The sequence below is a fragment of the Papio anubis genome, chromosome 1 (assembly GCF_008728515.1).
Source record: "Papio anubis isolate 15944 chromosome 1, Panubis1.0, whole genome shotgun sequence".
Lineage (NCBI taxonomy): Eukaryota > Metazoa > Chordata > Mammalia > Primates > Cercopithecidae > Papio > Papio anubis.
Genome location: NC_044976.1, coordinates 31,463,560 through 31,476,439, shown reverse-complemented (window position 1 = coordinate 31,476,439; position 12,880 = coordinate 31,463,560). Strand labels below are relative to the sequence as shown.

Below are 12,880 nucleotides of genomic sequence, written 5' to 3'. Positions count from 1 at the left end.
CCCGGGTGCAGGTACAGTTTATTCTTCACAACAGAGAAATACAAAGAGCAGAGGGTTTGTAATTCCTTTGTTTCTTGCCCCCTTTAGTGTTTTCCCCCTACATTTGATTTTCATTTGCTCCCCACCCCCTTTTTAAAATAGAATGCAAACTACCTTCCTGAAGTGTCTGAGGGGCACCTGCCCTCACCTCCCTGCCTCCAAGATGCAGACTGAGAAGCCAACAGACTGTTTTTTCTTTTTTAATAAGGTAACTAGTTCTAAATATGGTGGCCTGGAGGTCCCATAGAAAAAGCAAAGGGGTGTTAACAGTATGTATAACAGCGTATTTACAGGGAGTAACATGCGGACAAAAAGCTACAATACTGAGTATCAGACGACGCAAGTCAAACAAAGGGCTGGGGGTGGGGGCAGAGAACCCCATGGGAAAAGAAACCCCAGGAAACGTTAAACTGGTAAATCAATGGCGAGTTAAGGCTTAAAAAGTGTATAAAAATAACACAGTTAATATTCAAAACGGAACTCCAGATACAGAATATATAGATGAGTTTCTGTCTAGTTTTCTTTTTTTTTCCCGGGGGGATGTAGGGGGCTTCTCCGGGCTCTGTACATGGTTCCTATATACACGGACACGCATGGCTTTCAGATTGGGGTGTGTCTGTGGGGGCTGGGGGCAGGGTCTGCTCCTGGGACCTGCCTCCCCGAGGATCCCTTCCCTGCTGAGGGGCCTAGGGCCTCGGCTGGGGATTCCCACTCCATGGCAGGGAAGACAAATAACCCCTCCCTGGGCACTGCCCCCATCTGGAGGAAATTCTGGAGGGAGGTCCCAGCCCCAGGCCCACTCCCTCCCCATCCCCCTGCCCACAGTCTGGCATGGTGGGAGAGGTAGCCGAAAGGTTTCCTGGCCAGCACCGAGGTAGACTGGGGTGGTCTTCAGGGCAGCAGGGGAGGGCCAGGTCTTACCCAGCCCATCCCCACCCCGTTTCCCTGGGCCCGCCACCCAGCCCATCACTGCACCCTTTGGTCCTGTGGATCTCCCGCCCCTCTCATTTCTGCCTCCTGAAGCTGCTGCACCCCTCTGCTCAGTGATGCCTGGGGCACAGCTCGAGGTGCGAGCCAGGCACTCAGGGGCGAAGGGCTCACTCCGGCTGCTTCCTGCCCCTCCCACCTGGGGGTCCCCTTTGCAGTCCAGAAACCCAGGCCTGAGCCTTCCCTCAAGACCTGAGGCCATGGCAAGAGAAGGTCCCACACTGCCCTCTGGTTCTCTGCGTCCATCTGTCCGATTCTTTAAATTTCTCGGTCTTAGCAGCACCAACTTCCTGGCCAATAAATATCTTTTCTGTTATTTCCAAAACAAACTTAAAAAAACGAAAAAAAAAAAAAAAAAAAAAAGTGAAGCAAGTGAAGGGTGGGGAACAAAAAGAAAACTCAACAGAGAGGTTCAAAGTGCTCTGAGATCGTCTTTGGATGCCACCAAAACAGTCCAGAATCTTGCAGTTGGCCTGGCCGCCCCTGGACTGGACCAGGCAGGACTTCTGCGGACCAAGCTTTCTGGAAGGTTGGGAAGGTGGTGAGAGAGCCTGGTGGTTCCTGGAGGGCCCCTGGAGGGAGCTGGGGCCTGGTGCTGCCTGGGTCTGTGTCTGCCAGTGGGCCGGGTGGGGCGGCGCCTCCAGTGGGCTCAGATGAGAGAGATTCGCACCGGGATGCCGGGGGACTCCGTCCTCTGGGGTGAGTGATGGCTCACCAGGTGCTCCACCACCGTGTGTTTGGACATGTGCTTCATCAGGTAGGTCTCCTGTGGGCAGGGGTGAGATTCAGAACAGGGAACCACCAGCAAGGGAGGGAGAAGAGGCTGCAGTTCCCACCAGCAGCCACTGGAGGGCTCTTGGTAGGCGGTCCAGAGGGTGGAGGACAGCCACAGCTTCGCAGGGTCAGTCAGGCATCGGCCATTGGTTCTAGAGACACTGCACTGCTGCCAAGGGTGAGTGCTGGCTAGAGAGTTCGCCCCTCAGCAGTGCCCACCTGTGGCTCCCCAGGGCCAGGTCCCCAGCCCCTTGCCACCGGGCTGTAGCTGGGTATACTGGCTGAACCTCAGCCCTGTCGGCCCAGTGGAGCACAGTGCCTGCATCTGGCTGGTGATCCCAGTGACAGTCAGGCAGCAGGACTGGGCATGAGCCTAGCTCTGCTGTTTCTTAGTGGTGAGAACTTGGACAAGTCATCGTGTCTCTCTGAGCCTGTTTCCTCCTCTGTAAGCAGGCATGGGGGAGGAACAACCTCAACAGGTTGCTCTGGTGACAGAGATCAAGCCCTTAGCATGGAGTAAGGGTTGAAGGTCCACTCCTGCCCTAGTCTCTACATTTCCTTTCCTTCTTTTTCTTTTTTTAAGGTCTCACTGTGTCGCCCAGGCTGGAATGCTGTGGCACAATCACAGCTCACTGCAGCCTCAACCTCCTGGGCTCAAGCAGTTCTCCCACCTCAGCGCTCCGAGTAGCTGGGACTACAGGTGGGTACTATCATGTCCTCCACTGGCTCTGCTGGATCTGACCTAAGGCACCAGGACTGGGCAGGTGAGGCTGTGACCCAGGGCTCACTGCAGGCCCAGAAGCTCTCACACTAAGCCACGTCCTTCCAACTGCCTTTGCCAGACGCAGAGGCGGTACTCCTACATGCCGCTCCTTGACCTCAGACCTCAATATGCTCAGAACCCAGCAGAGGAAGCCCTCAAATGTGGTGGCAACACGCTATCCAATACCAGAGGGAAGCAACCCGCAAATTCCTAGCTAGGAAACTATTCTTCAGTTGAATAAAAAAAAAAGTGGGGGTAAGGGGACCTAGAGATTAAAAGATATACTGGCCCACTATGATGTAGGAATCTTATTTGGATCTTGATCTAAAAAGAATAATGTAGGCCGGGCGCGGTGGCTCATGCTTATAATCCCAGCACTTTGGGAGACCAAGGCGGGTGGATCATCTGAGGTCAGGAGTTCGAGACCAGCCTGGCCAACATGGTGAAATCCTGTCTCTACTAAAAATACAAAAGCATAGCCGGGCGTGGTAGCATGCGCCTATATTCCTAGCTACTCGGGAGGCTGAGGCAGGAGAATCGCTTGAACCTGAGAGGCAGATGTTGCAGTGAGCCGAGACTGCGCCACTGTACTCCAGCCTGGGGATGGAGCGAGACTCCATCTCGATTTAAAAAAATAAAAATAATGTAAATATACCCAATCATGGCATTCATGAGACAAATGAAAATGTCAGTGCTGAATGGGTGTTTGAGTATTTGATGATAAGGACTTTGGTTAATTACTTTTTGGTATTCCAAAGGTATTGTGGATATGCTCAGAAAAGGAGACTTTATCATTAGAGACAAAGTGAAATTTTTATAAATAGTATGATGTCTGTATTGTACTTCAAAAAATAGGAGTATGGATGAGGCAGGATTGGTTGATGGTACAGGAGGTTATGGAAAACTTGAGCATTGGAGAGAGGCAGGGACTGACTGGAGATCAGCTAGCCAAGCAGGGGCTCCCGCTCACCCCTTTGGAGCCCTTTTCCCTGCAGATTCTGTCCTCTTTGCCTCTTGATCCTCCTCTGCCCTTTGAACTTCAGGGAAGAATACATGTTACAGACTCAGCACTTAGCAAGTGGCAGCCCTAACTGGCACCTGACAAGTACTGCCAACGACCCCACCTACAATCCATGAACTCCCTCCAGCCAGAGTGACCTTGCAAAAATACCTTCCCTGCCAGGCACAGTGGCACAACCTGTAGCCCCAGTTATTCTGGAGGTTGAAGCAGGAAGATTCCTTGAGCCCAGGATTTTGATTCCAGACTGGGCAACATAGCAAGACCCCGTCTCTAAAATATACCAAAAAACAAACAAACAAACAAACCTCCCTGACAGTCCCCTCCCTATGGCTTCCCATTTCACCTCAAAAAATATCCAGACTTTCCTAACAGAGCCCCAAGGCCCCAACTGACCTAATTTCCTTTGAGTTCTTGTAACATGCCAAGTTTGTTCCACCTCAGGGAGTTTGCACTCAGTGTTCCCCTCTGAGGGCATGGAAGCTTCTTTCCCCTCTTTCTCTTCCTCATCCAATTATCCTTCAAGGCTTCATCTAAGTGGTACTCCCCCAGGTGGTCAATCTGGACTCACCCCCCTTCCCAGCTCCATTGAGTCCTCCCTGCTGTCTTTCAAAACACACTTTTATCACAGTGGTTCTCAATTGAGGCGATTTTCCCCCCCAGGGACAAAGAGCCAGGATGAGAACACAGGAGTGGCAGGGACAGAAGGAGTTCTCAGGGAGGACACAGAGGGGCAGAGTTTCAGGGCCATGCTGTCCCCCAGGATGCAGCACTCCAGAATGCAGGACAGCATGGCCCTGCAGCTCAGCCCCTCTGTGTCCTCCCTGGAGACATTCTGTGGCTGTCACCACTTGGGGAGGGGTTGCTACTGGCATCTAGTGGGTGGAGGCCTGGAATGCTGCTCAGAGCCCTGCCACGCGCAGGCCAGCGCCTACAGTGGAAAGGTCCGGCCCAAATGTCCATCTGGACTAGGGCCGAGAGGCTCTGCTTTACAGCAGTTACACAATTTCCCATCAAACAATTACGTGTGCACTTGTTTAATACTTGTCTCCAACAGTAGTTCTTAACTTCCCCGGGGGCAAAAAATAGGTCTGTCTGGCTCATCATCCCAATGCCCAAGCACCAGGCAGAAGTGTTTAGTAAAGACTGAGTGAATAAATAATGGTACTAGCTCAGGTTGATTTGGCACCACTGTGCCAGCCAACAGCCCTGTGAGTTCATCCATTTGACAGATGAGGAAACTGAGGCTCAGTGACCTCTATGTTGGGGATATGGGGTCTGTTAACTAGAATATTAAATCGACCAGAAGCCCACACTCAAGTGACTCGCCTGGGGGTGAATGGTAGTTCTGGGTGCCGAAAGGCCCTCGTTTGGGGAAATTCCCACCCAGGGATGGGGGCTGAATGCTCTGAGCTTTCTGGGCGGCTCAGGCCTTTCCTGAGATGAGGGTGGCTGTGGACGTCACTGCGCCACCTTGTGGCCGTAATGGTGGTTGCAGCTTCCTGGGTGACAGGAAGGCCCTTCTCTCTCTGTAGCTCTGCAGAACAGGTGAAAAGCCTCCTGCCACTGCCGTGAGTGTTCCAGGGCCTTGGAGACTCAGGCTAAAGGTGAGCAGAAGGCTAGGGGCTTGGCCTGGGGTAGCTGAAACCAGAAGTGGGAAGCAAAAGCCCTGGTTCTACTCTTCCCTGTGATCTCAGGGAGTCACTTCCCTTCTCTAGGTCTCAATTTCTTTGTCTGGAAAATGGGAAGAGTCGGCACAGATCTAAAGAGGGGGAAGCAGCTGAGGCCTGGAAGAGGAAGTGGCTCCCCTGGGGCAGGGCACAGGCTGACTGGCACTCACCGAGGTGTAGGCCCGCCCACACATGCTGCAGCAGTAGGCCTTGGCGTGCTTGATGGCATGGGCCGAGAGGTGGATCTGCAGGGAGGCGGAGTCCGAGTAGGCCCGGTAGCAGTTGGGACACTTGTAGGGCTTGTCCTTGTTGTGCTGGCGCTGGTGAGACTGTGGGGGCACAGCAGGGGGTCAGGAGAGGAACAGGGCTCCCCTGCCCCACCCCCTTCCCACGCTCCCTTGTGGGGGTGGCGGGGGCACCAAGCCACCTGGTGGGCAGGAGGCAGGCAGGCACTCACCTGGAGGTTGGAGAGCTGAGTGAAAGCCTTCTCACAGCCAGGATGTGGGCACTTGTAGGGTCTGTCGCCTGTGTGGATTCTGCAATGGGCAGCCCAGTAAGGTCGAAGTCCCTGACACACACCCCAAGACCGTTCCAGTCCCCAAGTCCTTACTCTGGCCCCTAAGCCTCTCAGTCCCTACACTGCCCATGCTCCCCAAGGACCAAGAGTGAGCCCAGGCAAGAGCTGGAGACTTCAGCGGCTATGGCTCCTCCTTCATTCTCTGCCCTCCACTGCCAGTCTGACTAGAGCCTCCCGCTTCCCATAGGTCCCGGCTGTCCCCAGCCCACCACTAAAGCCCTGGTAGCAACCCAGTGCAGGCGTTGGAGGGGGCCTGATTTGACTGCCCCTCTCTTTCAAAAACCCCACACTACAGACCACACAATGCAAAGAACACAGATGCACGGCTTTGTCGGGACCTTCCCTGCCCACCCAGCCTCCTTCCCTAAGAAGAAGGAGACATCTCCCTCTAATTGGTCCCAGACACTTATTTCCTGTCCCTACCCTATGTCAGGCACATGTCCGTGACAGCTACATGGTCACCCCAGTAAATGGGAGAATGTGGGACAGCACAACCCTGAAGCTCAGCCCCTCTGTGTCCTTCCTGGGAGTTCCTTCTGTCCCTGCCACTCCTGGATTCTCATCCTGGCTGTTTACCAACTGGGTGACCTTGGACAAACCACTGAGCATCAGTTTCCTCATCTGCAAAATGGGTATAAAAATACAGTCCCTACCTCATCGGGCTTTGTGAAGATAACATCAGATAATGCATGTAAAGGGTTTAGCCTAGTGTTGCTACAAAGTAAGCACTCAACGTTTGCCAGTTATCATTACTCATTCATTCACATTCATCACATTGGGTACCCATGCCCCAGGCACTGTGCTAGGTATTTGGAATGTATCATGAACAAAACAGACAAAAGCTACTGCCTGGAGGAAATAAGCAACAAGTGTGAAATAAACAAGTAAATCACATGTAGAAAGTAGTAAGTTCTGTGGGGAAAACAACAAGATGGGGGGACCATGAATGCCGGGAAGAAGGGGTACAGTTTTAAATGGGGGTAAGGGCCTCATGGGGAAGGTGACACTGGGGCAGTGACTTGAGAGCTGATGACCCTATACCTGCCCAGCAGCCCAGGTGAGGATGGGGCTGTGGACTGGGCGATGATGTCCACAAATGGAGCTCAGCAGCCTGGCATGCACTAATAGTGGACTTCCCTGCTTTCTGCACTCATGCCTTTGCACCATCTCCCTGGGCGTGTCTTCAAGCATCTATTTGGGCAAATCCGCTGTACCAAGCAGGTGGGCAATGAAATGCCAGCTGGGCCTGAACCTTGTTTGCCTAATTTGTTGAGGAACAAAAGTGGAGGGGAATATCCAGATTTTACCAAAAGGGTGTCCACTCCTTCCTTCCAAGGCCCCAGCCCCTCTCACTGACTGGGTTTGCCATCAGCCCATCAACAAATTCATCAAAGAAACTAAAGCCCCTCTGGCCAGGCCCAGTGCTAGACTCAGGGACACAGGGTTGAGTAAGAAACATTCCCTGCTACCAATAAGCCCATTGGCTGCCATTATAAACATTGACAAAGTCCAAATTCCTTATATGTCATTCAAGCCTTCACCAGGTGGTCCAGCGTCCCCTCCCTGCTCGTACGCACCCTATGTCCTGGTCAGAGAATGACTCTTCCCTGCCAGCCGTGTCTGAGAAGTCTCCACACACCTCTGCTATGTCTGCATCCTCAGCACTGGGACCTCCCCGGCTCTTTGGCCTGGTAAATGTCAGCTCATCCTTCTAGATATGTTGGCGAGTGGGGCTCTGCGGAATCTCCCGAGCGTACTGCTCACCCCACAGGCTTCCAGAGCACATTCCTCACCACAGAGCCAACCCCACTGGACCCTCGAGGCCGCCCACACTTCTCTGCTAGCTGGGGAATCCCGAGGGCAGGGACGGGCCCCAGTCTCAGGATCAAGGCCCAGGGTCTGGCCTTCCACAATAGCTGTGCCAACAGAAGCTGAGCTGACACAGTTCTGAGCACCCCTGTTCTACCTGCACATTTCTGGGTGTCACGTTTCAGGATCCCACCCCAGGCCGCTGCACCCTGTCTCTACAGTGGAAGGACCTTAAGGGTCATCTGGACCAACTCTGCCTGAGGCCAGCATCCTCTTCACTTCACCCCAGCCTCATTCCCTCTAGAGCTGGGGAATTCGTTTAGTTAGGCTCCCCGTCACCTAACCCCTAAGGGTCCCCAGGACTCACGCTGCCTTTGTCTTAAACCCCACAACCCCTTCTCCCCTTGCCCTGAAACCCAGCCACAGTGGCCTTGCACTAGCTCCTCCAGCACTGAGGCCTTTCCCACCTCCAATCCTTCATCCAAGCTGTTCCCTCTACCAGAAACACCTGTCCCTCAGCTAACACCTGGCTAAAACCCAACTCCTGTTCTCAGCATAAAAGTCCCTTCATCAGGGCAGCCTTCCCTGACCCCCTAGACCAGGTCAGGCTCCCTGCGGCCCACCTCACAGGCAACAAAGCCATCGGCTTCCCAGAAGTCTCTGCATGGGTACTTATTTTCTCCATGTCTGGTCACTGTGTTCCTTCAGAGGAACTCCCTTGGGCTCATTCCCTACCATCACCCCAGCGCCTGCCATGGGCTCAGCACAGAGGGGATTCCATAAATAGACACAGACTGAATGAAGGCAAGCAAGTTCTTTCTCTCTGAAGTCAATCATTGACAAGAGAAATAGGTTCCACATCATCAGCGACTTCCGTGCCCGGAGTGTATTTCGTGAGGGTTTGCTGACTGACTGACTGACTGACCAACAGTCCTCCAGCGGATTTGGGTCCTTCCTCAGGAACCAGGCAAGCCCTCTCGACCAGCAAGCTGCCTCTCTGGCCTCCTCCCATGCAAGTGCAACAAGCGCCCAGCCTCCCCCGGGACTCCCAGCCTCAGCCTCCCCCCGCCAGGCCTCGGCACGGCTGAAGCTGCAGGGCTCTGACCTGTTCACAGCCCAGTCTGGCAGCCTCCACGGTCTCCCTCCCTCTCTCCGGGACAGAGTCCATATCCCCTTCCCCAGCTTGCAAGGCCCTTCAGATTCTGGCCTTGGTTTCTAAGGCCTCCTTCTCTTGCCACTGTGCTCCCCAGAGGAGCATCTTACCAACCTCCCCCAACACACATGCAGATGCAGCCCCCCAGCAGGCCTCGAGCCTTTGCTCATGCCATTCTTCCTCCAACTGGGGAGGGCTGCGGACCCCTCCGTACTCAACCCAGATGATCCCCCCCAACCTCCACCTCCTACTTCCCTCTCTCAAGGAAGTTTCCACATCTGCCATCCTCCCGGGCCACAGTGGCAGGGGCCTGCCTCTGCCCACTCCTGTGTCCCTGTGCATGGCACCCAGCATGGGGCTGGCTCAGAAAAAGCTTCAGGGAGCAACTGTTGGATAAGGAAGGACCATGCTGCCTGTTCTTTTGGCCACAAACCTCTTGTCTTCAGTCCCTGAACTTCAAGTCAAGCCTAAGCCCTCAATTCTAACATCAGAATCCTCTCTTTGTAAGGCATCTTCCCATAGGGGAGCACCCAGCCCCAGCGCCCATATCTGTGGTGATAGGAAGTCCACCCTGACTCTAGGTGGTCACTCTTCTTTTCTTTTGAGATGGAGTCTCGCTCTGTCGCCAAGGCTGGAGTGCAGTGGTACAATCTCCACTCACTGCAAGCTCTGCCTCCCCAGTTCAAGCAATTATCCTGCCTCAGCCTCCCAAGTAGCTGGGACTACAGGCCCGTGCCACCATGCTCAGCTAATTTTTTTGTATTTTTAGTAGACCACTATGGTTCAAGACCATGTCAGCCAGGCTAGTCTCGAACTCCTGACCTCAATAATCTGCTCACCTCAGCCTCCCAAAGTGCTGGGATTACAGGCATGAGCCACAGTGCCCGGTTGGTGGTCACTCCTCTTTAGGCAGCACAAGGAAGCTGAGCTGAAGCTAGTGGCCCTGGACTACGCCCCTCCACCCTCCACTGTCCTAGTCCCACCCAGGGGCTCTAAAGACTTGCTCTGCTGTCTTGCCTGGCACCGCCACCCCCATGTGCTTCTTCTGCCTGATGCCCCAGCCCCTTCCTTCTTTCTGAACTGGGCTGCTCCTTGGTGCACTGCACTCGAATCTTGCTTCTGCCCCCTCTTAGCTGGGTGACCTTGGGCAGGTGACTGCCTCCCTGAGCCTCAGTTTCCCCCTCTCTAAAATGGGGATAATAATAAAGAAATTTCAGAATTTAAAGGGTGTTCATAAATATTTTTGCAGTGTTAGTTTTTGATACATTAATTTCTATTTAAGTTAAGCAACTTATGAAAACAAAGAGGAAATACATTTAATGTTTCAATAAAATTATTAAGGATTCATGAATTATCACTTTTATTTCTCAGCCATGAGATGGCTTTGGGCATGCCATGTTCTTTAACTAAAACAATGGCCATAGATATATGAAAGTTAAATATTCCTTGAGAGGATTCCCCCTCTGTGGCATTTTTCAAATTCATTCTCTCTTATGAAGAAATAACAAATTCACGCTGCACAGGGATTTTATGGACATCCTGTATATGAAAACACCTTAAGCAGGACCTGGCACACAGTTCTTTAACAAGGAATAGTTGTCATTGTTATTAGCATTATTATCAGACTTGAAAAAACTAAAATGACACTTTCCTCTGCTGCAATGATCATTAGGCACGTACATAACATCGCCCTGCCAGAAAAAGAAAAATAAAAACAAAACCACTTTGCACCCTGAATAAACAAACAGACAAATCCAGAGTCACTCTGTCTAGCTCTAGTTCACAAATAGATAGAACTTTCAGCCATTTCCTATAACTGACTAACTTCCTCCCAGAACAATGGTTGGTTGGTTGGTTTGTTTGTTTGTTTGTTTAGATAGGATCTCTGTCTCCCTGGCTGCAGTGCAGTGGCGCGATCTCAGCTCACTGCAGCCTCTACCTCCTGGGTTCAAGCAATCCTCCCACCTCAGCCTCCTGAGTAGCTGGAACTACAACACATGCTACCACACTCGGCTAACTTTTTAATTTTTTGTAGAGATGGGGGTCTCAACATGTTGCCCAGGCCAGCCTCAGACTCCTGGCCTCAAGCCCAAAACAATGTTATCCCTGACTCCCGCACTGTGATACCTGCCAGTACGGACAACCCTTACACATACACTAACTGCACGAGACAATGCTGGTTTTCTACCATGATCGGACTAACAAGAACAGAAAATGTTCTATTTTCTCTAAAAATCCATGTGGTGTTTATTATGTAGAGGGCTGATCCTTCTGAAGCCTGGACTTGCGCAATACTTCGCAAGTCCCTCACTTTGCTTGTGCCTTCCTTTCACGCTGCAGGCCCATTAAGATGCTCCAGTGCCACTCAACCGCCTCACTCCGACTGTGCTCCCAAGTACATCCTTCTCAACTCCTAGGGTGTATTGCCCTCTTACTAACTCTACCTCTATTGCTTGACCGGGGCTGGCTCTGTTTTGGACATGACCTTCTTTTATGCCCTTCAATAGTGGCTGTAACATTGGGAAGATGGATTTGATTATATGATCTGATGCCTGATTCTCTGCCAAGGGACAAACAAGTAGGAAAGGGCCTCTTTCAAATAGAGGACAAGGAATCTGGAATCTGGTTGCTTCTTCAGCTTTGGCTTTGTTTGTTTGTCTAGAGAATCCTGGGAGTTCTGGGCATGTGGGACACTCGCCTCTTTGCCACTGAGTTAGGACACATCAGTTTAATTATATGTACCAGCGCCTAGTGACTTATAAACTATCTTCCAAACGCTGATAGAATCCTCTTTTGTTGTTTGTTTGGTTTCCTGCCATTATGAACTCAAATTAGTCCAAAAGAGAGAGAGGAGAGGGAAAAAATTGTGCCCTCAGGAATGGAGAATAATCCCTGAGTCAAAGAACATTCTGGCAAAATACTCTCCTCTCCTTTAAAGGCCTGTTAATTTTTTGTTGCTTTTTTTTGGTCATGTTCTTAAATAATATTTTTAAACAAAGTCTACTTCTTGAAGAAAAAAAACAAAACAGAATTCTTCATCATTATTATCACTTGCTCCTGTGTTTATTCGCTTGCCTGTTCCCTCAACTTTGTGCTGTCGCCTTTCTCAGATCCAGGTCCCCGATTCAGAAAGATAAAACTGCCAAGGTGCAAATGCAAATGCAAATGCTCTTGGCGTTTCCAGATGGCTGCTGGGCAACACCAAAGACTTGCTTCCTTGCTTTACAAAAGGAGGGATGCTTACAATGATTGGGTTTTGTACTCTTCTTTTGTTGTTTTTTGTTTGTTTGTTTTTTGAGACACAGTCTTGCTCTGTCACCCAGGCTGGAGTGCAGTGGTGCAATCTCAGCTCACTGTAACCTCCGCCTCCCAAGTTCAAGTGATTCTCCTGCCTTGGCCTCCTAAGTAGCTGGAATTATAGGCAGCCGCCACCACACCTGGCTAATTTTTGTATTTTTAGTAGAGACAGGGTTTCACCATGTTGACCAGGCTGGTCTCAAACTCCTGACCTCAAGTGATCCATCCACCTTGGCCTCCCAAAGTGCTAGGATAACAGGCGTGAGCCACGGCACCTGGCTTATATTTTTAATTAGCCAAACACTAGAGTGATAGCTGCCCTATGAAGTCTGTAGCATAAGAAAGTTGACAAAAAGAGAAACTCAACCTCCCTGGGTTAATTTTATACATACATAAACATATAATACGTGTAATATATGTTCTTGTGCACTTTTTAAGATGGACCAAAAAAACCTAATCTAATGCACAGAGGGTGGCATAATAAGCATCAACAAAGACATTTCTTTAAAAAGATTTTGTCTCTAGATTTAAAATGCCCTTAACAATTAGTGATAATGCTTTATGGGATTAAAAGACCCTGAAGATGGGCCAATGTGCTTGCTGCCGATGACATGTTTTTTTTGTTGGTGAGATGCGGTCTTGCTCTGTCACCCACTCTGGAGTGCAGTGGCACAATCTTGGCTCACTGCAACCTCTGCCTCCAAGGTCAAGTGATTCTTCTGCCTCAGCCTACCGATTAGATGGGACCACAGGCGTGCACCACCATACTCGGCTAATTTTTGTACTTTCAGTA

General features: G+C 51.2%; 1 protein-coding gene across 3 annotated transcripts in view; it reads right to left on the bottom strand.

The window, feature by feature from the left end:
• ZNF362 (zinc finger protein 362) overlaps positions 1–12,880 on the bottom strand; it is a 28,796-nt gene continuing 15,916 nt past the window's right edge. For all 3 annotated transcript variants that reach the window (XM_021939158.2, XM_031666791.1, XM_021939159.2), the window contains exons 6-8: positions 5,709–5,787; positions 5,422–5,580; positions 1–1,792 (exon numbers count right to left, since the gene is read on the bottom strand). In XM_021939158.2, coding sequence (XP_021794850.1) covers positions 1,676–1,792; positions 5,422–5,580; positions 5,709–5,787 — 355 coding nt within the window. In that variant the 3' untranslated portion in view covers positions 1–1,675. The remainder of the gene's footprint in view (positions 1,793–5,421; positions 5,581–5,708; positions 5,788–12,880) is intronic.